This window comes from Chenopodium album, chromosome 20, assembly GCF_948465745.1.
Source record: "Chenopodium album chromosome 20, dcCheAlbu1.1, whole genome shotgun sequence".
In the NCBI taxonomy this organism is placed as follows: domain Eukaryota; kingdom Viridiplantae; phylum Streptophyta; class Magnoliopsida; order Caryophyllales; family Amaranthaceae; genus Chenopodium; species Chenopodium album.
In genome coordinates, this window is record NC_137853.1 from 24,349,712 (window position 1) to 24,373,110 (window position 23,399).

The following is a 23,399-nucleotide window of genomic DNA, read 5'->3' on the forward strand; positions in this document are numbered from 1 at the left end:
TTGTTTCTCAGAGGCTTCTAGCTCTATTTTTACTAAAGATGGGAAGATAATAATGGGCACAATTATGGGTGTTTCACTCCTATCTGGGCAATGCTTTATATCTGGAAGTTAAGACGGTCCACTTTGCTTTACACTGGTGAATCCATGGCCAGTTTACCCTGAGCTCCAGGATCTAAACTATTCTGGCATTGTTACTCTATTATGGTTAAAACAAATGTTATTTTCATCGCATAATACTCGTAAGTCGCCACAAATTGACTTCTTTTGTATTATTTACTTAACTCTCTAATAACATGTTTATGATTAGGTTAATTTTAAGTATGTTGCAATGTCTTAGACATTTACCTTATCATCTTACAAATAGATATTTGATTAAATATTTATCGTCAAAGTCGTATTTTAACAAGTGTTGTAGCTAAAGTGTTACAAGTAATGTAGGATAATATAGGACAAACGATTAAGAAATTAAAAATTGTTGCTCATGGTAGTGCTTTCGTAAATCTTTTTTTTTGTATTTTTCATGTAATAGCAGCAGGTCTTCAATAATACAGCAAGAGCAAGAGCAAGAGCAATTATCTAGTATAAATTCCATCATTAGCAGTACTCTAGGATTATAATATATAGTTCAAAATTCTTCGCCTCATTCAAGCAGAACAAAATTGAATTCTTTGTCAAAAGTATTGAGAAACTAGTTCAATAGTGTTTGAAGCCTTGTTGATCTGAAGGTACTTCAAAGGTTTGCCTCTTGAACTCTGGATTTCAAGCTGATGAGTCATGACACTGATTCAACAGGGATGACTGCTTCGTACACTCTTTCTCTTGTCGTCTTTGCCTAACATAAGCTTAGTTTAGATATTATAGAAAAAGAGAGACAATATACTCATAAAATAAATATATGTGTGGAGATTTGAGGATCTTTACTTCTTGCTCCCAGTCTGTTTTAATCGTGAGGATGAAAAGAGACGCGACTTGTACAACCAGTGCACAGATTATTCCTAGCCAAAGTCCCTGTGTTGATTTAAAACAAGGATGCAGTTGAGAAAGCGTAAACAAGTAAAGTTTACAATTGGTAAGTAACTAGTGTTGGCAGGGTGAAGGAGATGCTTACCTTCCCTCCAACGTGTAACACGAAAGCTAGCAGGACAGCAAACGGAATGCCAACGATATAATAAGATCCTAGATTGATAAATGCTCCAATTTTCTGTCGCCCACATCCTCTAACAATTCCTTGAAGTTTTAAAACAATAGAGACCAATAACTGTTAAGCAAACCGGTAGGAGATAAATTGAAAATGAGCACCATGTAAGGTTCAGTATAATATTTACCAGAAAGAACAGATTGAATTCCATCTAAAAGGTTAGATATTGCAAGTATAGGCATCATTACAGCTACATATTTGACCACTTCTTCTTCATTGCTATAAGCATAGCCCCAAATATTGCGGATCAAGATAAGTATCATTCCAATCATAATGCCCTCGCTAATGGCTAGGAATAGAACAACTGATACTGCTAGTTTTGCTGCTTGAGGGTGCCCTGCTCCTAACTCATTGGAAACTCGAGTACTACCCAAATTATACAGAAAACACATCAGGAGCTACAAATATATATATTTTAGCTCACTTCAAGAGGTATATTAGGTAATAAGTCTGATCATCATAATAATAAAAATCAAACAGACCGACCTCACTGCACCGCTAAGACCAAAGGGGATCATCCACACAACTGCAGCTGTATTGAGACTGCATAATAAGAGGGCCAGAAGTCAATATACAGAAGCAAACACTTTGTCAGGGTATAACTCCATTAGCTTAATTGTCTTGGAGCATAAGCTCATATATTGAAAGCTTAACATATATCAGCTCAGAATTAATATAATAGTGGTATATAGCTACATACACAATACTAGTTTAGAATGTCAGAAAAAAGTGATCAATTTTCCTATCATTGCAATGCTTTATGATTATTTGCATATAAATTCCTTCATGACAATAATTCCTAATTAATATGCTAACCAACAAATTATAGGGATGACGGAGAGAATGGGAATTATCCAAGTATCTCCACATATCTTTTTATTAAGGGGAGGGACAATTTAACAACTAAATCTGGATGGAATACTAAGGATGTTTCTAATGCAATGTGATTTATATATGATTATGTGATGCTCCAACGTACAAACCTGATAGAGAGTGCAGATGTTTCTAAAGTTGGGTTGGGAAGAAGACCAGCTAAGAGAACCATCAGTTCGAATGACCACATTTCTAAGCTGTAGAAAGAAAACTGATCAATACCATACTTTAGTACGTGTAAGAAAACAAGCTAAGTCTCGACTCATCACAATTGATTCCTGAATGGAGCTGCAGGCTCCGGGAACTTACCATACCATACAAGCAGAAGGAATACTAAGTCTAACAAATGAGGGTAAATTATGGAGAGCTTCACTCGAAAAACCAGTCCATGTTTTTGAGCACGAGGAAGAAAACTTGACATAGAGTGCTAGCAATATTGCATTAATCCAATAGGACACGCCAGTAGCAAGGGCAGCACCTCGGTTTCCAAGGCCAGATTTGAAAACCAAAATCCAGCAGATTGGCAAATGTAGTAGTGTGGCAATCCCTGTGCTTAGCATCATAGGGAAAACAATGTTCTGGGTTTGTAAGAATCTTAGAATTGAGTAAAGAATGCCATAAGCAAAGAGACCAGGGATCAGGAACAGAGCGTAGTGTCCGGCCTCAGTTGCTATTTGGTGATCTTGACCAACTGCAATTAATAGTGATTTTGAATTTGCCCATATAATAGCCAGGGGAATGCTTGCAACGACAAGGATGATCACGGCCCGTTGTAAGTGTATTCCTAACATATGATACTGTTTTGCCCCGTATGATTGTCCACAGAAGGTGTCTAAGGCACTCGACATTCCCATCTGTCAAATATAGGGAAAGCAGATGAAATTATTTTTCGCTTTAAAACACATTACATAAGCATATCGCAATCATATTAGAAGGTGAATAGGTCAATCACCACACAACATATCAAGTTAAGTTCACTACAAACAAGTTTAACAAAAACTAGATATTTTTTCAATAAAAATAATGTTGAGTTCAACTTATATACTACCTCCGTTTCTTATTATCTGCAACAAAGGGGCATTATTTGTGAGATATAAAATATTCCTTTGTTGCAGATAATAAGAAACAGAGGTAGTATTATATTTGGTGAACATTTTCTTAATGTAGGACTCTTTTTTACAAAGTATTTGGTAAAAATCGATTTTGAAAAGTAAAAATCAGTTTTGGTAAGTAAAAAACAAGTAAACATCGATTTCATTCATTAAAATTAGTTTTGCAAGTAATAATTAGTGACTAAATAAAACAAGTACAACAATCAAATTTAAAGCATAAACAAGCATAGATTAGTGTAGTTAATGCTTATATATATCAATGTTTCATTTTTAACTTCTTATATGAAGCATTGCCACTCCAATGGCAAGCTAATTAGACGATTGGGTTGGCATGCCACATAAGCTTTTAAGCTAATTGTCATTGTAGCTACTTTGAACTCCAATGGCTAGCTATTAGCTAACAATTTAAATGAATTTCACCTCCTTAATTAACTTTTTATATTTCATTTTATTGAAACTATTTTTTATTTTTTTTGGTAAGTTTTTCTCCAAGCAAATTAGCTTGACAAAGCCAATTTGCTTAGCCAAACTAATTGCATTTTCTAGCTCCAATGGTCAAGCTAATAGCTAGGGATTATTTAATATTGCAAGCAAGTCCCTAGCTACAAACATTGGAGCTATAGTCTCTAATATACAATTTTGGTTATTATAGCAACTCCAATGGTTATAGCTAGGGACTTGCTTACAATTTTCAAAAGTCTGTAGCTACTAGGTTGAGCATTGGAGCTAAATATTACAATTAGCTTGGCAGTCCAAGCTAATTTGCTTGAGAAAAAAGTTTCCAAAATTTTTGGATTAATATATTAAAATAATTAAATTTATAAATCTAATTGAGAAAGTCAAGTTCATTTAATTAACAAGCTAGTAGCTAACCATTGGGATACAAAATAGCTATAAAGAGAATTAGCTAAAAATCATATGTGGCATGAAAAACTAATTTAACAATTAGCTTATCATTAGAGATTATCTCTTAATTCACACTTATTACCTTGAACATGGAATTAAAATATTTGTCTAAGTCAAAGTACAATATTTTATGTTTGCCTCTTAGAAAATATTTACAAGAAATTTCTTAGAATCGTAGGAGTAAATGTTTTTTTACAAGTATTTGGGTTGTTCCATATGACATTTATGTTTACTAACTCACGACTTACACAATTATATTCAATTATAAAGAATTAAAATATATGAAAAGTAAAAATCTCTGTAATAGAGATCAATCTGACATTCTGACCACATATACTCACTGATTGGGAACAATTATTTAAAAAATAAAATTCGATAAACTCTAATTAGATGGCCTGGTGAAAACACGGTTGTTATCTCAACCACGCAAATAAAATTAGTCCCCTAAACAATTACGCTGCCATAATTAATTATTAAGTACAAACAAAAGAAAATTTTGACTTGTCTAAGCCTTTAAGGTACACCGGGAGAGGTCTAAGAAGTGATAATGTATTTTTCATTCTTGTCCTCAATTATTGTTTCCTTGAGATATGGAGATTATTTGCCGATACATTACTTTGATCATGAATATGAACTTGTCAAAAATGTAAAATGTTAGTATAATGAAAATATAAATTATAACTCATCCAACAACTTATAATATAAAATCACTTGTTTTCTATAATACAAATTGAACTTGTCAAAAAAATAAAATAAAATAATTAAAAGAATACAAATTGAAGTTAAAGATATTTAATCAAATAGTGCAAAAAGGCAGTGTTGTGTTGAACTTATGAAAATGGGAGGAAGTATAAATTTGGAAACTTATGACAAAATCACAAGTATATCAATGTGATTAATGCTTAGAACTCATCTCTTTGGAGACAACTGAACTGATTGAGCTGAACTGAAATGAATGCTTAGAACTCTTGATAAATTTTTATTTACTTATACATATTATGTACTCTTATTTCAGAATTAAACTTTAAAGACTTCGACTATAAATTTTCATTAATATACGGTACTAAAAAAACATAGTCATGTAAGATATATCACTGGATATGCGTCAATGTGTAGTTATATAATATCAACTTATTTCACGAAAAAAAAAATATATATAATATCAACTTAGATATCGAGGGTCAAAGACGAAAATTAAATTAGTAGCCTATCATCAAGAGACAGATGAAATACTATTACTAAGAATAGGTGAAAATATGGAACATACCAACAAGCTGAAACCGGTGACAGTAGCAAAGGAAGTAGCCATGGAAGAACCAGCAAGTGATAACTCACCAAGATGACCAACAAACATAATAGAAATCAGCTGCAAACTGAATAGCATCAAATTTACTGAAATTAATGGTCCTGCCAACCATACTTGTTTCTTCACTTCTTCAATTGCTGCCTTTTTCCAATTTTCACTTCCAATATCATCACCCTCTTTATTTCCAATTATAAGTGGTATTTTCTTTTGATCTTCCTCCATTTTCTTTCCAAAAAAAATTTATTTTATAAAAATTTAGATATGGAAAGATTGAGGTTTGAGGGGGTGAAACCGTGAAATGCATTTATGAGAGCATTTTTATAGGTGTAGGCGGGTAGCATATTATGTCAAAAATAAAATAAAATAAAAATGAAAAAAAATGGAAATAGACGTGTTTCATGGAAAGACTTGCAGCCAATCATTTAGGGTTCGTTCTAATATACTTTGTATTGTTTTTTAGTTTTGAAAAAATCAAAATAAATAATCCCACATTTGCGAGGTCTAACAATAACAATTCCACCTTTTGATTATTACGAGCCAATCCTACATTTGTATTCTTTTAATGGACTTTTTTTTTTACCTAAAACCTGTTAAACAAGTTAAAATGTTTTTTTTTTTTAATTTCTTTGAAAGTCACGTGTCGCTCAATAATTGGTCCAAATAAAAAAGTTAACAACAAAAACAAAAAATATGCATAAAAAAAATAAAAAAAAACCACCACCCACCACCCATCAAGAAACCCTAACCCTAACCCTAGGCCCACCTAAAACCGGCCGACCGCCACCCCAAACCCCCTAAATCGGCCGCCCAGAACTCTTACATACAAACAACCACCCCGCCAATATAAGTCCACCTTCGAAATCACCCCTAACCCAAATCCTACCCCTGAAACCACCATAGCCACCACCCTTAAAACACCATCTAGCCCCGAAAAACCTCTCTAACCTTCAAAAACCATCAAAAACCTCCATCCCAGCCACAATTAACCACCTGTTAGTGGGTGCCAGCCGATCGTTTTCGGAGGTTAAGGAGGGCGCCGGCCAGTTTTTGGTGGTGGCTGGGTCAGGGTTAGCCGGTTAGGGTTTCAAAGTGGCTGATGGGGTTGGTGACTGATTTTATGTTTTGTTTTTGTTATTTTATTATTAAAATAATAAAATGCACCAATTAAGATCTGACACGTGGCATACAACCTATTAAACTCGGTCACCAACAGCTGCAGGTCAAGCTCTATTAAAGAAGATGTCATACAAAGGTGGGATTGCCTCGTAATAATCCAAAGGTGAGATTATTATTGTCATACCACGCAAATTAAAGGTGGGATTATTTATTTCCATTTTTCCCTTAGTTTTTTTTTTCATCAAAATCATATAATATGTCATATAAAAAGTGTAGGCATCATTCCAAGCGCGCCTACGCTAAGCATATTGTGAATATGCTTGGCACTCATAGGAAGTGGGAATTGACATTACGATTAGGGACAAGGAAAGTCATGAGCCTCCAATAAGTTTTTAAGGAACTTGTAAACCGTTTACGAATCATTTAAGGCAACCACGAATAAGGGACAACGAAGGCAACAATGATTGACCCATGGACGTTACACTCCATTCATAATCCATGAGATCACTAACTCCATATGGTTCGGAATCACGAAAGGAGGATCGGGGATGATGGTACGAAGTGAGTCATGGAGTCACATTCGCCCGTATTGGCCTCTACTCGATTCTTAGAGTGAAAAGTATTCTTGCGATCTCAAAGGCATGCAAACAAAGATTCAATTTGCTCCAAACTATTATTATGCTAAATTGGTTGAATATTAATGCAACACATAATTCTATAATATTGTGACCACTTTGATTAACAACAAGATTAAAGGAACCTAAACCGGTTGTCCAAATTATCTTATTAAATTAAGCTTTATTTTCAATTACATATTTCCTTTAACATGCAATATGGTGATCATAATAATAATAAAACAATATTAATATTGAAAGCAATTTAACAATAATCCAACAATATAAAAATCGTTAAAAAAAATAATAGGAATAAAAGGAACATGATTCCTTACTTTGATTTTGTTTGCTTGCAACTGGTAAAACAATAAACGCGTTAATAACTTCAAGGAAGATTAATAAAACAATAATATAATTAAATTTAATAGAGTTGATTTGAGGTCAAACCCTCAAACAGTTCTACCTTTCACGCCTTGGTTTAAGGACAGAACCTCGGGTAAAATACGGACTCCTAGGAGTGCTTAAAGGTAGTATTGTGGAAGCATAGGGTAGGCTAGTGTTTAGGCTAGAGCATTGAAAAGGGAAGAGAGAATTATTTGATGCCCCGAACTACAGAAATGAGGCTCGTATTTATAGAGGAAATGATTAGGGGGATGCAGGGAACTATAGAAAAGATAAGAACCTTAATTGGACACCGTGACACGGCGCTGTCCACCATGACCCGTAAGGGTTGCCGTGACACGCTACATAATACCGTGTCGCCGTGCGCAGTTTTGCCCTAAAATAAGTCTAAATGATAAAGCGCATGAGGTGTAGTACGCGGAGAGCACGCAGAAATGTCCCGTGTCACGATATGTGTACCGTGACACGACAAAGGACATCGCGACGCGACATTGTCCACCGTGGCGCGGCACGTGGCGCCGTGTCACGATGTACAACTTTTCCCGAAATGCAAGAAAAAGCGGAAAAGGACATGGAATAAGCACCGTGACACGGTGAAGAATACCGTGTCACGGTATAAAGCACTGTGCCACGTCAGCTTATACTGTGGCGTGGTGTATTTGTAGGAGATTATAGGTACTAATTGCAGAAATAACATGAATCATATTCACATAGCACCAAACCAAGGATAACACATAAAGAAGTAAGAATTATACCTTTGAAGCGATATTCCACAAGTGATCGAGCAAGAACAAAAGGGAGACAAAGAACCCCATGTGTGATTCCTCTACTTAGTCCACGAGCACGGATTAAACCTCCACTAATGCTAGTTAGTTGTGACCGAACGCTTCAATCAACCTTCAACGGAGATTAGAGTCACCAGCACACCACAACACCACCCACGCACCACCACACGCACCACCAAGGGAGGAGGAACGCACGGACAAGGGGAGGAGAGAGAGAGAGGGCCGAAACTGAGAGAGAGAGAATTAGGGTTTGGGATTTCTTGGTTGCTTGTCTGACAATTCACACTGTGTAAATTGTTATGTCATACAACCCTACGCATGGTTTATATTTATAGATCATATCTAGAAATAAAACCATGTCCAAATCCTAATTAAACTCTACTTACAATCCAAGTCCAAACATAAGGTGTGTTATATACTCATGAGGCCCAATAATGGGCCTCCAACTTGTTTAACCCAATACTCTAGTGTGTGACCTTGTAGGATCCATCCTATAAGGCTTTGGACCATTTGACAAGCCCAAAGACCAATTGTCATATCTAGCAATAGACATTGGCAACCTTATAGTATGAACTTATTATCTCCATAACTATGATCCTTTGATATATCTAGTAATTGCACTTATCGAAGACATAACTCCTTCAATCTCCCACTTGTCTGAGACAAGTGCACAATATTCAAATTCCTTAAGTCAATGTGTGTCGATTTGATAATATGATTGCATCTCATGTCATGATCATATTAGTCTACAAATCTTTTCTTGAAATCTGAGTTAGAATTACAAAACAAACTGTTACTATGTAAAACATTTGAGCACGCCCATGCATTTTCTGAATTCTCCCTCTTCAAGGGGCTAAGACACACTCCTAGTCAATAGATAGACTCAATCCAATCTTGTGGCAACAAAAGCTCCCACTCAATTCATAAAGTGACCGGGAAACATCCTTTATAATCTCCAGTTACGGCAAGACGTTTGAATGTACCACAGTCAAAACAATCATTGAATAGAATCAGTGTTCCACTCATGTCAAAGGAATCCACTAATATATCCGGAAGTTCTATACTTGAACTTCAAAGTAGGTCTATAGTTCGATCATGCATCATTCATGCATATCCATGTGATTGACCGAGCATCATCACTATGCTCCCATAGCACATGAAACTGCACTATCCAATCAATCTTACATGCTAGTTCTAATTTGTGAAATCATTTATGTCCAGTTTAATGATTTCGAACTAGGAACTTAAATAATGTATGAATTTTGTTCACCTGTGGGGTTTCATTCAAAAGGTCATCAACCTAGTGAGCCCATCAATTCATAATTATTTTGGACATTTTATTTAATATTAAAACCACAATTAAATAAGAGAAATAATAGAATTTCTGATTAAACATAATTCTGCAAATGAATGTATTACATATGTAATTTATTTTTCTCAAAACAAAAACAACTTCTAATTACATCATTCGCCTCAATCCAATTTCATTAGCATGTTTCTCATGCTTTGGAGTTAGAAGGGGTTTAGTAAGTGGATCAGCGATATTCACATCCGTATGAATTTTGCACATCTTGACATCTCCTCTGTCAACGATCTCTCGAATGAGGTAATACTTCCTCTCTACCACTACAAGAAAAAGGGAAATTAGCGACTGATTTTTGCGACTACCATAATAATCCGTCGCAAAAATTATTTTTGCGACTGAAAAAAACAAGTAGTTGCAACTTTTGCAACTGATTTTGAAGTAGTTGCTACGCGGTTGCTAATTAGCAACTAATTTTTGCGACTACCATAATAATTAGTCGCATGAAGTATTTTGCGACTGAAAAAAACGAGTAGTTGCCAAATTTACAACCGACTTTGTAATAGTTTCTATGCGGTCGCTAATCTACGACGCTCTTATAACTTTTTGCGACTAAATTTTAGTTGCCAAGGTTAATAATTTTGAAACCATTTTTTTAAAAAAAATTTGCGACTACTATTGCAACTCGCTACCATTGTTTTTAAAATTTATTAATAAAGAAATAAAAAACTCTTAATATAATAAGCTGTTGCCGCAAAAAAAAAACAAAAACTCCCATAACTACTTATTCTTATTCCTTTATTCATAATCATACAAGACTCTTTTTTCCGGAAAAAAAAAACCCGCTTCCATTCTGAATTTCAGAACAACAAACCTTTTGCCGTCGTCGTCAACAGCCGCCTTTGCGCCACCACATCTCCTCCCAGGTGAGTAACTTAATCTTCTCCTTCATATAGTCCATTCCATCTTTTTCTTACTGTAATTTGCCATATGCGAATTTTAGGGTTATCATTGTGTTTTTCTCTTTCCATTTTTTGATTTTAATCTGATATCCATTGCGAATTGGTTTTAATCTGGTTATTGATTGAATTGCGAGTTGATTGATTTGCGATTTTTTTTTATCTGATTATAATACGAAGCATAAATTGTTCTTAAAAGTTGCAAATTGAAGTATGTTATATGCAATTTTTTTTTTTTTTTTTCTACAGAATATGGCAGTAGCAAGAATTGTTTTTTATCTGATACTTATATGCGAATTGAAAATTGGTTTTAATTGTTTTTTATCTGATACTTATACGGAAATTGCAAATATGGCAGTAGCAAGAATTGTTTTTATTTATTTATTTATTTATTACTTACCTGATACTTATATGCGAATTGCAAGCAAGCATTTCTCAATTATTTTTATGGGTTAAGGGGGCTTGAAAGTTGTGGTGATTTGTCAAATTGAATACTTTGATTAAAGTGATATGATAATTATATTCTAGCATTGCTACTCATATCATGTTTGGTGAATAATCTGATTAATTGTGAAGTTTTAACTTTCTAATTCATATTTTCGATTAATATGCTATGTGGGGATTTGAACACTAGAGGTGTGTTGGTTTTACCTACTTTATACTGCTTATAACTCCTAATTATTAAAGCTTTATTTACCTTTAATTTGATTCTCACTTACTTTGATTATCTCTGATAAACATTATCTTTTATTATGAGGCACCCAGGGAGATGTCAAGTAGCCAAACATATCAAATTCTGAACATGCCAAAAAAATTGTAGTAGTCAGTGGTTTTGATTTGTGCTTCTGATTTGTTTGAATATAGGTAGTAAAATCTGATTCTTGGGTCATTTAATTAAAGAGACTGATATTTCAATAGCATCTCTCTCACTCACCCCCCCCACCCCCCCACCCCCACCCCCACCCCCCCCACCCCCACCCCCCCAAGAGTGAGTTAGCTAGAATGTCAACAATATTACATATGTCTCTCCCTATAGCATCTCTCTCTGTCTATAGCAAGTGTGATAATTTATGAGCATATATAAGAAGACTATATTACATATGTGTAGATCGGCTATCTATCTATAGCCTATAGCTGTGTACTAAATTACATATATAAGAATTTCTTGGAGTAGAGCTGCCGAGCGTACTTATGGAATTATGGACAATGGTATCAATTTGTTTTAGAAAGCTCCTGTGTCTTAGGAGAATGTATGCCTTATAAAGTCTGCAGTTTGGCATAAATGTAAAGATTTTCATATGGAAAAAGCAGCACTCATGAATTTACTTTGGGTTTTAGCTTGGACAAGCTGTGGGTGAGACAGATTCAATCGTTTATTGGAGGTCAATTCCTCAGCTACTATGAAGTGGATGCTATATTAGGGTCTTGGATAGAAGCATGTTGCTGATCAGTTGGAGGGGGATATGATAATTTAGTCTAGGGCCATTAGTATTCTGTCCTTTAACATGTTCCCAATTTCAGTGGTATTGTTAGCTCTTCTGAACAGGTTTGACAGTAGAAAAGGCGGACTGGTGGAATGTTCTTCCTCCTTTATCTTCTGCAGGCCTTTATTAAGCTGTTTTTAGTCTGTTAGTTTAGGAGTCCCTAAAGCTTGACTCAGGGGCGTTCGTTTAGGGCCATGAAAATGAAGAATCCTCTCCTTAACCCTTCCTACAAGGTGTAAAGAGGTAAACTCTAGCGCCATTGATCGAGGGATTAGGTAGTGTCGTTAGGTCTACTAACCCTAATCAAATTAGAAATTTATAATCCTAAACTACCCTAATACGAGTATAGGGGTAAGTAAAAGGGTCGAACCCAAAAGGACTAAGTGTATCAATCTATGCCAACTAGATTACTAGGAAAGCTTGTGAGGTAAAGAGAGGTTCAACTAAACACTACTAAGAGCAAATAACTAAAACTAGGGAAAGTGGAATCTAATTACATCAATGCATTCAACAACATCAAACAATTAGATGAAAATGACCTCGATTAGGAACAATTAACACATTTAACTCACTCTCGCACAATTAAGCATGTTAATTATCCTACTAAACTAATTCACTCTCGTGCAACTAGCCTAGCAAAGGTATGGAAGAATTTAGACCCTCAACCAACTCACTCTCGCACAATTGATTGAAAGCACAATTAAAAGCATAGAATCAATTAGCTAGAAAGATTCTAATCCATTTAAGCATCATCCATACACAATAATCAAGAAACAATTTCATACAAATCACAATCAATCATTCAACTTATTAACATAATCTTCATCCATTTCCCTAGAACAAAATCTAAGCTAACATAATGAACAAAAACATGGAAAACAAGGTAAAATAATAATAAAAGCAAGAATCAAATAACTAAACTAATTAATCTACTCAAATAAACAAATAAATAAGCAAAAACAATAATAAATAAAAGCAATAAAGGTGAGAGAAAGTTAGGAAGACTCATTGAATAAATGAGAAGAAAAATCCACAAATTTGCTTCTTCAAATTCCCAAAAACTCCATGAAAAATCCAAGCTTTCTCTCTCTAAACTACTCCTAAACTAGAGAGAGAAACTCCTAATCTAACCCTAAGAGAGAGAAAATAAAAGAACTAAACTACTCTAATCTAATCTAGGGTAGAAAAATGTTGATTGAAAGTTGGGAGAAAATAACCCCAAAGGGGTATTTATAATACAAGCTAAAATAATAAAATAAAATAAGTAAAAAGGAAAAATAAAACTAATCAAATTAATAAAAATAAAATAAAAAAGAAAGAAAAAAGGAAAAAGAAATTAAAAAGAAAACAAAACCCACGAAATACCCCCCAAATCAGCCCCTATTCCCTTCTCCTTCATTTGGCTATCTGAAATTTTAATCACCACCGCCTCACCTTCATCAACGGTCATCATTATCCCAAGTCGAAGATCAACGGTAATCACCAAGCTTCACTGTGAAATCATCATTAATTGTCACGTGCAAAACTCGTGAAGTGGCTCAAATTGAACCCAGATATGTGCGCCCGCGAAGATGTCGCGTGGAGGTCGCGCAATTGCTTCGGCTTACAATCTGTTTTGTGAACTCCAATTGCGTGCGCCTTCTGACAGGGCTGCGCGGCCGTGAAGTTCCAATCAAATTGGACCTTAGTTGAGGTTCGATTGCTTGCAAATGGTGAAGAGGGGAGGCCGGAATTCGCTGCTATTGTTGCGGGTTGCTGCTGGTGGTTGTTGCGTGAAAATTGTAGGTGGAGCTGGTGGTTGTTACGGGGGTGATTGGTGGTTCAGGTGTGGGGTGAGTTGCGTGTTTGCTGTTGTTGCTGTTGGATGGGCAGCGTGGTTAAGTGGTGATTTTGGTGGCGAAATGGGAGGTGAGGCTGGGTTGCGTGAGGTAGCAGGGGATTGGTGTTGGTGGTGTTGTGGGGGGTAAGGGAGTTGCGTGGGCTGGTGCTGGTTGTGTGAGAGTGGCTGCGGTGGAGGTTGGTGGTGTTAGGCTGAGTTGTATTGCTGTGAGATGCTGGTGTTGTTGAGGGGAGCAAGGGATTGGGTGGCTGATTGTGGTGGGCTGCTGTGTGCGTGAGGGAGCAGGGGATTTGGTGTGGTGGAGGATAAGGGAGGTGCGGTGAAGGTTAACGCTGGCAGCAACAGGTTGTTAGGGTCAGCAGCTAGTGCCTCGATGTTTGGCTCAAATCATGTGCCTCGAATCTCGGACTTTGAACTCGAACACAATCCTACACAAACCAAGAAAACCGAGGAGAGGATCGGGACATAAAATAAAATAAATAAAATAGAAATAAATAAAAATGAAAATAAATAAAGGACGAAATAAAATAAAACCAAGACAAATAAAATAAAATAAAATAAATAAAATAGAAATAAACTAGAAAATAAGGGACATAAAACTAAACCAAAAAAAATAATTAAAACTACGCAAACAAATAAAATAAAATAAAATACGAAAATAGACTAAAACTAATAAAATAAAGAAAATAAACTAAAACGCTCCAAAAATACTCAAAATAAATATAAAAGACGAGAATAATAAAATAATAGAAATGAAGGATAAAAAAGGGTGAAATTATTGGAAAATAAGCCGGAATACGACTCAATAAACACCCTAAAAGTGACATAAAAGTCACTTATCAGCCATCTTATTTGTATGATGTACGATCTCAATCTTTATTTTGATATAATATGACTTGCCAAAAAAAAAAGTGTTGATTAATTAAATTCACAATTGCTGTTATCAAATAATGTAATTAGAAGAGTACAAAAAATGTTATATTCCACCAAAATTGAAGGGCTAAATACAGTTATGCATTGGGGATGTTTAAAACTGTTTGTCAATTATGCATTGTATGCAGCTGCTCTGTGTCATTGTTGCTCTGGCTTTTGAATGGAAAAGCTAGAAGATGCTCTGTGTCAGCTCCTCTCTTATATATTCTTTTGAAGCAAGCTAAATGTGGCTATGCTAAATTGTGTCTGATTTATACTCTGTTTCCCTGTTGGAGTGTTGGCACAATTGTGTGTCTGATTTATATGAAGTCCCTTGGCTAATTTGCTATGCTTGGTATTCATATTTGGACGAGATGTTACTTTTTTGCTTATGCATACGGGAAATCTTGGAAATTAAGAAGTATAATTGTTGCTTGTTAGCTGAGGCAAAGTTATTTGACAATTTTCGTTAACTAATAAATAAATGATGCTGCAAATATCAACTGCCGTCTGTTGAGAACTAGTGATATACTATGAAATCAATATGAAGTTGGGCTGCTTTTTGTTAAATAAATCAGAAATAAAAAGTTCTTATGTCCTGTTTCATTATATATACAAGCATACTACAAAAAGGTAATACAATCCTTAATTGCATTAATGATAGTACTTGTAAAAAAAAGTTAGAGATTATTTATGTATAATATGCTATTTTGAGTTAAAATTAAAAACTTTACTTGTTAATTATGTGCAGCGTCCATATACTTGGAGACCCGAGTTCAATGCTAAGGCTAGGAGAGAATTTGACAAAAAAGCTGGGGACCGACTTAGGGGTACATTGAACCAAGTTTACAAAATGGCTCTCCATAAGCAAGTTAGTTTCATGACTGACATTGTTTGAGCTGAATTTATAAATAATCGTAAGCATTCTGATTTTTCTGAAACGTTCTAACCAAGAAAGACATAATCGGTTATGTAGCCAAACATTAGAGAAGCTAAGTTTGACCCTGGCCATCACCAAGGTAGCGTATATACTCCTCAAGTAGTTAAAAAATTGGTAAGTGTATGATTTTAGCAGCAAACTTATGATTTTTAATATAGGATTGAAGCAAGTAGAAACTTTTTAGCCACTAAGAGATAACTATAACTGGTCTTTATTACAATTGCTCTGTAGTCTATGTCCCCCTATTTTTTGTTGTATTTTTTTTAGTGCTAACAACTTATACAAGACAAAGAAAAAGGATGGAATTTTACCAACTGCTGCTGAAGTCTATGAGAGCACTCATTCTGTTTGTGTGGGCAATGATGAAGTTGAATTGATGGGTGGCAAGTCTTAAAAAGTCATGGTATGAGTATACTTCTAAATTTTGCTAAGATTACAAAAAAAATATGGTAGTTAATGTTTGGAGATACTATAGATTGTTTATTTGTTTGTGTGATTGAGTTGGAGGATGAGAATGATTTGCCGGCATTAATCATATGATTAATGTGGTATGGCATAATGTGAATTGAAACAGATTTATTTTGAAGTCATACCCTATAGGAGGGAATTCTTCAATTTACAAAGGAGATTTTGCCGAAATTTTTACTAATAACTGCTTACATAAATTATTTTGCTATAAGTGTTGCAATTTTTATTTGAACTTTATTTATTTAAAAATGTTTTTAGTCTTTTTAAGTTTTGACATTTGAGATCAAAGTTACTAATACATATCTTAATGCAGGGAGAATATATGGAAAAACTTGAGGAATATAAGAACAAAGGAATTGAGATAAACCCTAACAAAGTCTACTTGGAGGTTGTAGGTGGGCAAAAGAAAGGAAAAGTCTACAGTTTAGGGAGTGCTTCACAAATGTATTACAAGAGCAATTCTACTTCTCAACTTACTGCATCATCTTCCACTCCTTTCATGATTTCTCAACTAAGCTCTCAAGTTGAAGAATTAAAGAAGATGGCGGAAGAAAACCATAACAAGGTAGAAGAAAGCCAAACAATAGCGTCATAGAGCTTAAAATATGCTAAGGAATTCATCGAAAATCATGAGATCGAAAAAGATACATGGAAGAAGGAAAAATTAGCTATGCATAAAACATGTAGGAAATGGCATCACTTGTCCAACAACGTTACCGTCCTTCTAAACCTCCTACGCCTACAGTCACCCACTCTTGTGATACAACTAAGTGATTTTTATTTTCTTGGGGGTAATTTTGTGAACAACTGGTCTTTTACATTGTCATTAGTTCTTATTTGAAGTAGCATTTTTTATATGGGAGGTGACTTTTGAAACAATTAGTCATATGTATTAAATATTATTTATTAATACATTGATACAAAATTGATTATATTTTGGATATTTGAATAAAATTAACATCTTGGTTATTTGAATTTATGCGTGGTTACCTTTTTTTGTGATTGATATTGGTTGTCGCTAAATTATGGTCTCAAATATTGATAATCATTCGCAAAAATTTAGCGACTGCAAATTTGGTTTAGAGACTGATTAGTTAGTTGCAAAATAATTATTCTCAGTAGTTGCTAATCTGTTACAAATAATTAGTTTTGTAGTCGCAAAAGTTTGGTCTCGTAAGTAGTCGCAAATCCGTCGCAATAAAACTAGTCTCTGTAGTCGCAAAGGTTTAGTCTCGTGGTTGCAAAAGTTTGGTCTTGTAGTCGCAAAGGTAGTCTTAAAACATTGGTCTCTGTAGTTGCTAATCCGTCGCAAATATTTTACGACGGACAATGATTTAGTTGCTAAAATTTAAAAGTTAGTCGCTAAATGGTAGTTGCAAAGGTGTTGCAAATCCGTCGCTAAATTTGCAATTGTTCAAAAATTAGTCGCAAAAATGGATTTGCGACGAGGTGTTTGGCAACTAACCAAAGTAGTTGCAAATCCGTCGCAAATTCATTTTTGCGACGGATTTGCGACTACTTTGACCGTCGCTAATACCCCTTTTTCTTGTAGTGTACATGCTTGGATTGGAAATGTGACCTAGCTTCCTTTGATTGAGAAATATCACCATTATTGTCACAAAACAACTCGATTCCCTTTTGAACATTTGGTACAATGTCCAGTTCAATTAGGAACTTCTTTATCCAAACTGCTTCTTTAGTTGCTTCAACAGCAGCTATATACTCTGATTTTGTCGTAGAGTCTGCGACAGTGCTTTGCTTTGAACTTTTCCAGCTCACTGCTCCTCCATTCAGACAGAAAATGTACCCAGATTGAGATCTAAAGTCATCTCTGTCTGTTTGGAAACTCGCATCAGTATAACCTGTGACAACCAATTCCTTTTCGCCACCATACACTAGAAACATCTCTTTAGTCCTTCTCAAGTACTTAAGGATGTTCTTGGCAGCTGTCTAGTGTGCTTCTCCTGGATTTGCCTGAAACCTGCTACACATGCTTAGAGCATATGCAACATCCGGCCTTGTACATATCATGGCATACATGATTGATCCTATTGCCGAAGCATAAGGTTTATCACTTACTCGTCTCATCTCCTATGCCGTTTTAGGGCACTGAGATTTACTAAGAGTGATGCCATGAGACATGGGGAGAAATCCTCTCTTAGAGTCTTTCATGGAAAACCTATCAAGAACCTTATCAATATAAGTCTCTTGACTTAATCCAATCATCCTTCGAGACCTGTCTCGATGGATTTTGATCCCCAATATGTATTCATAAGTTTCACCCTATCCCTAGCCAAACAACTACTCTAAAAACATCATAAACAACCAAAGAAATCAAGATTCAACAATATATGAAGACCAATTACACTAATCAAGATCAAACATCAAAATCAAACCAAACAAACATGAATTAACTAAACATAGCAATAAAATGAGATAGAGTTAGAAATCCTCATTGATTGATTTGATGATCTTCAATACAATTGTCTCCTTCAATCTTCAATCACTCAAATCACCATTGAAATTCCTCACTTTCTCTCTCTAAAATCTACTCCTAAACTAACCCTAAAAACTAGAGAGACAAGCTCTCAATTAAAATAAGAATATGATCAAAATATAAAATGAAACTTGATTCCAAAATAGGGGTTACAAAGGTATTTATAAAAGGCGCGAAAACAAAAACCGAGCAAGGCGATACCCAGGGAAGCGCGCTCGCGCGGGTAAGGAGGCACACCCCACGCTCGCGGTGGCTGGTGGCGCACCCGCGCCCGTGCGTTGCATGCCCGCGCATTTCTGGGGTTTCCGATCTTCTCGCGGCTTCGTGCGTTCGCTAAGGTTTTCAAGTGGACGCGCGATATGATGATGATGAACAACAGAAGTGGCAGTCCCAAATAGAACTTGACAGTGGGTTCAACACCACTTCTTTATGAAAGCACGGATTGAGAGCGCAAGAACTTAGACTTGGAAAATCCACCTCCTAGCATCTTGAGCTTTCCTACTGCCATGAGCTTGCTCCAAAAGCTTCCTCCACCTTAGTAAATCACCAATATCAAGACCCGAACCTCGTACAGTACCTACAACCACGAAAATAGAGCAAATAAAGAAGAAAAGACTAGAAAAACCAAAGAAATGCACAAAAGCTACAAAATAAGAGAGGAAAGGTAAAACTAAGACCATGATCATAAATCTAAGCATTTATTAGGCATGAAAGCCATGAAAAGAAGGGAAAAACAACCTAAATACTTATTAAATGGGTGCCATTTATGACAACCATCAACCGCGTTCTTCCTACTAGTTTCAAATTCACCTCTAGTGAGCATCTCAATGATTCCTCGAAGGAACCGGAAAAGAAGAGATTCTAAGGCTACTCGACATCTTGACTAGGTAAACCGCTCCATAGGCTTGACTCATATCTCCCTCCACCGACTTGTGACTCAACCAAAAAGGTCAAAAGGGCTTTTTAAGGTTGTAACGTGTGGGCGAATATGGTAAGGTAGGCTAAAATTTTAAATTTGGTGGTGTACCTAATTTGTGAAGCAAAGGGTGATCAATCCTTAACACCACAATCAAGTAATCACCAAACAAAACACCAACACTCCCAAGCTTATCCAAAGACAAGATTACAAACATATATACAAAAAGCATAAGAACGCTTCCCCCAAGCTTAAATGGAACATTGTCCTCAATGCTCAAAATAGGGAGAAATACACTTACATCAAAATATTATTGAACTTCTTCATTTTTCACATTTTTTCTTTTTATTTTTTGGGAAATTCCCATTGTTACACTCGTGGTTTTGACTTTTCCCATTGATACACTCCTAAATTTTTGTCTTCCCATTGGTACACCCATGGTTTGGTCTTTTTCCCAACCGTGACAAACACCGTTAAAAAGTATTTCATTAATTAAAATAATTAAGGAAAAGACAATAATACCCTTTTTAAACATCTAGTTTCTCAATTTGCTTGTTGAAAATTATTCAGTTAAAGTTTTGAGAGTCATGTTAGTCCTTAAGGATCCAAATTAACCTCGAAATTAGCAAAAAAATAACGTAAATGTTCTCATATGCGTGTCAAAAATGTCTCGGTATGCGTGTTGTTACTTTTTGTGATATTACTTGTTTGGTTAAGGTTTAAAGGGTCATTTTGACCCTTAATGGTTCTAAATCGAACTCGAAATTGTCAAAAAATTAACGAAAATATCACATTTTACACGTCATGATATTTCCTTTTTTTTTGTCATGACACATAAAACGTGACATTTTCGTTAATTTTTTGACTACTTTGAGTTCTATTCAGATTCTTAAACGGACAAAATGACCCCTAAAACCATAACCGAACAATTACTATAACAAAAAAGTAACGGCACGCAAACCGAGATATTTTTTAACACGCACATGAAACATTTGCGTTTTTTTTTGCTAATTTCGAGGTTTGAATCCTTAAGAGCTAACATGACTTCTAAAACTTTAACCGAACAATTTTCGACATGCAAATCGAAACATTAAATGTTTAAAAGGGGTAATATAGTCTTTTCTTTAATTATTTTAAATTAGTGAACTATTTTTTAACGGTGTTAGTCACGGTTGGAAAAAGACCAAACCACGGGTATACCGTTGGGAAGGCAAAAATTTAAGAGTGTATCCATAGGAAAGTCAAAACCACGGGTGTACCAATGGGAATTTTCCTTATTTTTTTTATTATTACTTTGTCCTCGCCTCTTTTAACTATGGATAGCTTTTTCAACTTTGCACTTGCTATGTCCTTGCCTTTTTTTAACTATGGACGAATTTTCCATTTATTCATTTGCCTTTATTTACACAATATACAAAACACAAACTTGCTTACATCAAAAGAACCAAATTTCCAAACTTACACACCATAATATCCAATAATAAAGGGACCAATTGCTTCACAAAAACCAAGAATGGAAACAAGAATGAAACAAAAGTCTCAAAAACTAAAGATATGGCTTGAAAAGAAGGTTTATGGCTCAAATGGTTAGCAACTAGGCAAATGTACATCCGAAAACAAAAAAGATAAATCTATCCTAGAAAAAGAAAAATTACCACCCCAAAAAAGATGCCTTTGTCCTTCCCAAATGGTTTGGTCTCGATCTCGAGAGATAAAAGACAAGTTCTAGATAAAGTAAGCAATAGTCAAGGATCCATGCCGCTCATGCAAATATGTAGAAGGCTAGAAAATGTGAAACCTCACATGGATGTAGCAAAAACTCACTATTAGTTTCAAATTCACTCTAGGAAGAAACTTCCATCTTACCACAAGCAAGTAGACTCGGGCTTCAAGGTCCCAAAAGTTCTATACACACTAACTTAGCATACTCTATCCTTGAATCAACCAAGCATACTCTTGAACCGTGCACACCGTTACCATTTAAGAAGAAAAGCATTCAATGGTACAAGTCCAAAAGTAATATGTCCAAAGTAAGAACATAACAAAACACATAGCAAATTTGCCTTGATAGAAACAAAAATTTTTGGAGTTTAATTTTTTTTTACAAAGAACATGGAAATGCATATACAAATGTGCATAGCATATATGAATCAATATACCACCAAACATGATAGAATACCCTCCCCCAAGCTTGAATGCGACAATACACTCAAACATAAATCAAATAACCCATGGGAGGGGAAAATAAAGAAATCAATCCAACAAACCAACACATGCCCAACAAGCTAATTCACCAACTGTAGACACCTACTTTTGGCCTCTTGTCCCGAAAGGAAGTGCGATGATGTTACAAAAAACCCGTTTTTCATGCTAGATCAAAGTTGAAGTGTTTATGGACTACGAAAAGCATTATGAAGTAATTTAAACCAATATTTGAGACCAAGTTATCTTATAGCCTTAAAAAATTACTAATTAGGCCTAAAACGTGTTCATTCATGTTTAAACTTGATTAATAATGGACCCAAATGCGTCAAATGCAATGATTAGATCCAACGGATCTTACATTGTTGAAAACTGAACCAAACAGAAAAATCAACCATCAAATTTCCATGAATGGACTATACAAATGGATAGCCCTTTAAAAGAGCTTTCCAACGGTATATTATAAGCCCAATTCTGAGCTAAAACGAAGAAGTTATTATCTAAAACACTAAATCGGGCCCTAAAACCGACACCCTTGCACTCTAACGACCATAACTTTTGATCCATAACATATTTTAACCTAATTTCAATGACATTGGGAATTAGATATTTAGAGCTTTCAAATTATATCTCACACTCCTTAATCCGACTTTACAATAAAAAGTTATGAAAGTTTTACAAACACGTTTTCATATAAGGCAAACCGCATACCAACGCAACTCAATAAGTTGCGCGCGCCTGGTGCACGCGACTCATTAAGATGGACGCGGCACCCAGCGCGACTCAGAGAGTTGCGCGCGCCACCTGAAGCCGTAGCTATAAAACCCTAAACTTAGATTCCTATGCCTATAAATAAATAGGGGTCTTGGTTCAGCACTAAAGAGACAGAAAAGACAGAATTCTAAACCCTAAATTCTAAAATCCCTAATCTCTCTCAAACCCTCATACTATCATACTAACTGTTTCCTCTTTCTTCCCAAATAATCTTCAACCATAATCCATCCATTGAAGCTCTTGAGGTACGAAGAATAAAGAAAGTCCATAACGCATAAGAAGGAGATTTAGCATAAAAGAAGAACGATTAGTTTCCAGAGCAATTAGATAAATCAATTTTCTTTTATTTTTTAAATAACTTAAATTTATTAATTAGTGTTGTTTGATCACTTTAAAAAAACTTTTAATTAATTAATCCACATAGTACGTACTCTTTTGTTAATCAAGACTAGAATTTGAATAATTAATTGTTGTTTTATCATTTAAGACAAGGCGAATATTGTTTATTTATCGTTCTTTTGACGAATTTGATTAAATAAGAATAACGACTTTTGCAATGTAATTCCTACATAATTAACGTGTGTAAATAAAATCAACTAACTTAGTTTTTAGGTATCACGTTGCATATATTGTTTGGTGATGAAATTGTGAAAAAAGAAGAGCTAGTAGAGGCCGCACTATGGCTAGAATAGCGATTCCTCCCTAAAAAGAACGTTATTTTAGTACTCTTGCTCCCGAACTCATCTCTAGTACACGTAGACCAATTTGGGCATGAGTAAACTTATTATTCGT

General features: G+C 35.1%; 1 protein-coding gene and 1 long non-coding RNA gene across 2 annotated transcripts; one reads left to right on the forward strand and one right to left on the reverse strand.

Annotated features, from left to right (window-relative positions):
* Window positions 1-495: 495 nt before the first annotated feature.
* Window positions 496-5,920, reverse strand: LOC145597288 (protein DETOXIFICATION 16-like). Its single transcript, XM_081653422.1, has 8 exons — window positions 5,357-5,920; window positions 2,381-2,925; window positions 2,182-2,268; window positions 1,685-1,741; window positions 1,326-1,564; window positions 1,109-1,227; window positions 922-1,008; window positions 496-832 (listed from the first exon to the last, which is right to left on the reverse strand). Exons 1-8 carry the CDS (start codon window positions 5,615-5,617, stop codon window positions 773-775), a joined length of 1,455 nt encoding a protein of 484 aa, XP_081509548.1. The 5' UTR covers window positions 5,618-5,920; the 3' UTR covers window positions 496-772.
* A 4,484-nt stretch (window positions 5,921-10,404) lies between these two features.
* LOC145597401 (uncharacterized) lies at window positions 10,405-17,193 on the forward strand. Its single transcript, XR_014103348.1, has 3 exons — window positions 10,405-10,541; window positions 15,562-16,153; window positions 16,532-17,193. It is a non-coding gene; the product is annotated as an uncharacterized LOC145597401 (long non-coding RNA).
* Window positions 17,194-23,399: the final 6,206 nt, after the last annotated feature.

Excerpts from the sequence above, each read along its gene's own strand:
- LOC145597288 (XM_081653422.1), bottom strand. The coding sequence starts at position 5,617 with ATGGAGGAAGATCAAAAGAAAATACCACTTATAATTGGAAATAAAGAG. Across the intron at positions 2,926-5,356 it reads TCACCGGTTTCAGCTTGTTG|ATGGGAATGTCGAGTGCCTT; the intron begins GTATGTTCCATA and ends TATATTTGACAG. Across the intron at positions 1,565-1,684 it reads GGTCTTAGCGGTGCAGTGAG|TACTCGAGTTTCCAATGAGT; the intron begins GTCGGTCTGTTT and ends TAATTTGGGTAG.